The 4212-nt window shown below is 33.2% G+C and overlaps 1 protein-coding gene across 1 annotated transcript; it reads right to left on the bottom strand.

Moving 5' to 3' along the window:
- Positions 1 to 211: 211 nt before the first annotated feature.
- LOC120356703 (choline O-acetyltransferase-like) lies at positions 212 to 3701 on the bottom strand. Its single transcript, XM_039445671.1, has 2 exons — positions 3509 to 3701; positions 212 to 488 (listed from the first exon to the last, which is right to left on the bottom strand). The coding sequence occupies exons 1-2, from the start codon at positions 3650 to 3652 to the stop codon at positions 282 to 284; spliced, it is 351 nt and encodes a 116-aa protein (XP_039301605.1). The 5' UTR covers positions 3653 to 3701; the 3' UTR covers positions 212 to 281.
- Between the last annotated feature and the right edge of the window lie 511 nt (positions 3702 to 4212).

Raw genomic sequence — 4212 nt, 5'->3', positions numbered from 1 at the left:
TATCTTTTCTCTATAATTATGGTATCACCATAAATGATACAGTATATCTCAACTTGATACACAACACCATAATTTGATACAAAGCTTCCTAACTGGATGAATTATACAAACCATGGGCTCTATTGAGAAAAGATTGCATCTTCTTATGCTATATTTATCTTTGGTTCTGTAGAGAAAGATTCCAAGAGATAGCGTCTTCTTTTGCTGAATTCTCTCTATGATTCTATAGAGAAATAATGGTAGAAGATAGCTTCTCGCTAAGCTAAATTTTCTCCATGGTTCTATGTCCCCCTGGATTGCAGCAGTTCTTGCATGGCCAGCAAACTGTCTTCCAGATTCTGTGCGAAAAGTGACGATTTGGTCGACTCGGATGAATGGAACGCCGATATGCAGAAAGTGATAGAATTGGGCCACGGGTTGTAACAGCATCCGTAACCGTCTGGTACCACCGGACCATATCCCAGAACGCAGTCAGATGTGGTTGGAACCTGCAGAAAATAATATATAAGTATCATTTCAGTGGAACCGACTTCAGTCCAAAGCTCACTTTAGCTCTCATATATTTAAACCTCAAATATTTAATTTAATTGATGTTGCTTTCCATGACGAAACACTATATAATAACTTTGTTGCAGTTCAGACACTGTATTACTTCTTCGGACACTCCTCTTCAGGAGTGAAATGCCTTCCTCAATACTCCAAGATAAGTGAGTGTCTTTTCAAATATTTACTGGTAACACAGTGTCTGAACTACAACAAGTTATTTAATTTAACCTTTAATATTCAATCAACTTTAAAAAATGATACACTAGGGTGTATCCAACTTATTTCTCATTATCATCAGTGGCGTAACGTTTCCAAACCGGGCCCTCCCGCAAAAAAAAATCCGGGCCCCTCTTCTAAAATCGTACCACCTTTCTCCAGCCCCCTTCTCCCTTAATCCAAGCATTAAACTCTAATGGAACGTACATATCTTTACATAGCTTAGTTGAAAAAATAAAACTTTGATTTGATGTCTCCTACAAGCCTCCAAGTTCTGCAATCACTGCTTTCTGGGTACAGTGCACTTGGCTCTTTCTCCCACATGTCCATTTTCTCACATATTTTATTCTGATTTCTTGTTCGCGCACTTAAAGAAGTTTAAGTTTTAGGTTTTAGTAAGAAGTTTAAATTTTTCAGGTTTTAAATTAGAGTTCGATTGTGACAATATTATTTATTTTATTGATTTGAGAAAATGTTCAGAAGAAATAGTAGGAATACCTTTGAATTGTAGGATTTTTACTTTTAATTTATTCTGTCGTCTTGTTTCTTGAGATGCAAATATTCTGATAACTCCATCGAGTTCTATTCTTTTTAAAGTATGCAATATTAATTATCATTTCGGGCCCTACCCGGGCCCCTAGCAGGGTAATTTTATACAGGGTAATATTATCGGGCCCTAGCCCGGGCCTCCCCGCGCCGCGGGGGCAGCGGGGTGTGTACGTTACGCCACTGATTATGATTCTTATAAATTCGATAATTCTCGAAAATTCTTCCTTCAGATCTATTTTTGTTATATTTCAATGACTGATAACACTTCCAGTGGAATACATATTCTTGTATAAGTTTTTAATTGGGGTTTCTCTGATCACTGCACTTTCATCCCCTAAAATTTAGTGGTTTGAGAAAGAGTTTTTCACGATTTTCATAATATTGGTTTATATTATTCACCTTACATCTTCTGTAAGTCAGAATGAGTATCCTATTTTTAATAATAGTTTGATACTCATGCAAAAATATTTGGACAATTTGAAACTAAATTAGGAAATGAAGAAGTTTTGGGCAATAACCTGTTTTTTCTTTTCCGGTCATTGTATTGTTTCTGCTAATCTAATAGATAAATTAATTGAATAAATAGGATTATAGATTTTTCTTATAATAACCAACTGAAAGTCATATTTTTTTGATGAAAATTGGAACACACATGCATATTTATATTCATAAGGAAATGATAGAATATATGAAACATCCATACCGGTAACAAACATAATTTTGCATAGGAAGAGATGAAAAACTCATTGAGGCATAGAGCTATTAATGTCTGGTAACTATTTACAGGTCTAACTATATACGGTACACATTCCATTACTTCTGAAAGTAGATTCATTCAATAAGTATTTTCTTAGAGAAATTAGTTGAATTGAATAAAACACAAATATGTTGTCAAATTCAACTGTTAAAACAATTCATTAAGGAATGGTTCTACATATTGACAAGACTCAGTGGAATTTTAGTAGAAGTAAATCTGAATATCCAGTGAATTCTGAGTAATTATTTTGTCAGGTAGAAGATTAGAACATAGATAACAAAAAAATCCCGCAAAACTAACAAAAAAGTGAATTCCAAAGAAAAATCAAATTAACAAAAATTCAACACTTGGTGAATACGAACTTGGTAGTAGTTGGCCTACATTGAACTTAAAAATTGCATACTGTCATAGCTACCTCTAATACAAGGCCCCGGCCTACAATATTGCAACGTCGCAGTGAAGGCCTAGAATCTAATACATGATTGCTGAAAAAGATTTAAAATAATACCAGCTGATCTTTTTTACCAATCATTGTATTAGATTCTAGGCCTACACTGCGACGTTGCAATATCGTAGGCCGGGGCCTTGTATTAGAGGTAGCTATGATACTGTACGTTACACGCATTTGTGTTATTGTGTTGGTATATCACCTTGTTTTATCTGTGTCTTGTGTTTGTATGTTATATTTGTTGCATTTGATGTTTTATTCTTGCTGATTATATTAGCTTATTTATTAAGAATATTAATTGAAGTTCACATGATGCTACATACATTGTGCGCTAAAAAGTCTGTAAACTGATGAACTGAGCTCAAAAGAATCTATGTCATAACAATTGTTTTGTAATTACAATTAACTAAATAACTAACAATGACTATGTAACTTGTCGAAGTTGTCAATATTATAATTTCCAAATGTAGAATGAATGTGAAACGGAATTTATGATGGAAATCAAATCAAATCAAATTTATTTCCATTCAAAATACAGTTCACAAACATAAATATTAATTACATTTCATGGAAAGTAGCAATTAGCATCCGCAAAGAAAGAATCTGAGCGCGGATGCGAGTTGTGCTATTTCATAGAACTAAAAAGAGATATAATTATAATTCTATTCTAAAAACAAAAACAAAAAATACAATATTACTAAAAATTACTAGGTAATAATTGACATATTACTAAACATGAATAACAAAAGAAACCTATTGTTTATCAATAAAATAATTATTTATTATTTTCCACAGTTGGTTTGAAATTATTGTTTTTGTTCACCTGACTTAGGTTGCTAACAATAACCACGTAACTTATCAATGTGGTCATATAATTTCCAAAACTGTAGAATGAATGTGAAACGAAATGATGGAAATAAGTTATTATTTATTTATGGTACTATTTTTCACAGTTGGTTTAAAATGATTGTTTTTGGGAAAAACCCGCTCACCTGACTTGTGGATAAGGCAAAATGATTAGCTATTCTGTAACATTCGTCCTTGAACAAGTCCATCGGTTGATCGAGAAGTTTGGACTGTTCTCTGAGGCCCAGCAAGTGACAGTCAATTCCGTCTCCCAGAATATTTTCAATCATTATCTCAGTTTGCTTCTTCACTGCCGCATCGAATAGAGTCAATTTCTCTTTTTCCTGAACAAAAAATTTATTAATCACATGTTTCATTAGTCGCTGTGTGTCTCTTAAGTTATTAACATTTTGTTAATAACTTATAGCTTAGGTGTAAGCTTAACGCTTTAGGCTAGGCACACACCCGTTAGTCAAGACGAGACAAGACATAATCAGAAACAATACTTCACATAGTGAATGATTAGTCATTGCAATTAGACATGTCTTCATAAGCAACTACGTGAAGTCTTGTGACTGATCATGTCTTGTCTTGCCTTGTCTTGACTAACTGGTGTGTGCCTAGCCTAAAGCTTTAATCTTACACCAAAGCCATTAACAAGATGTTAATAACTTAATCCTTATAGATTCTATACACATTATGAACATTTATGTGTTTGTCAAGTTTCGTTCAATCTAAATTATTATTTCATATTAAATCTTATTTGTCCGTCCTTATAGATTCTATTTAGATTGAACGAAACTTGACAAACACATATATGTCATCATGTGTATGATAAGTTATGTTCAAT

This window comes from Nilaparvata lugens, unplaced genomic scaffold (assembly GCF_014356525.2).
Source record: "Nilaparvata lugens isolate BPH unplaced genomic scaffold, ASM1435652v1 scaffold7561, whole genome shotgun sequence".
NCBI lineage: Eukaryota > Metazoa > Arthropoda > Insecta > Hemiptera > Delphacidae > Nilaparvata > Nilaparvata lugens.
Note: the sequence above shows the minus strand (reverse complement) of the source record. Positions and strands in the feature narration are given on the sequence as shown.

Bases quoted from the DNA above. Each gene is read 5' to 3' on its own strand.
- LOC120356703 (XM_039445671.1), bottom strand. From the start codon at position 3,652: ATGATTGAAAATATTCTGGGAGACGGAATTGACTGTCACTTGCTGGGC. The intron at 489-3,508 runs GTGAGCGGGTTT...TATTTTCTGCAG, and splicing joins TTGCCTTATCCACAAGTCAG to GTTCCAACCACATCTGACTG.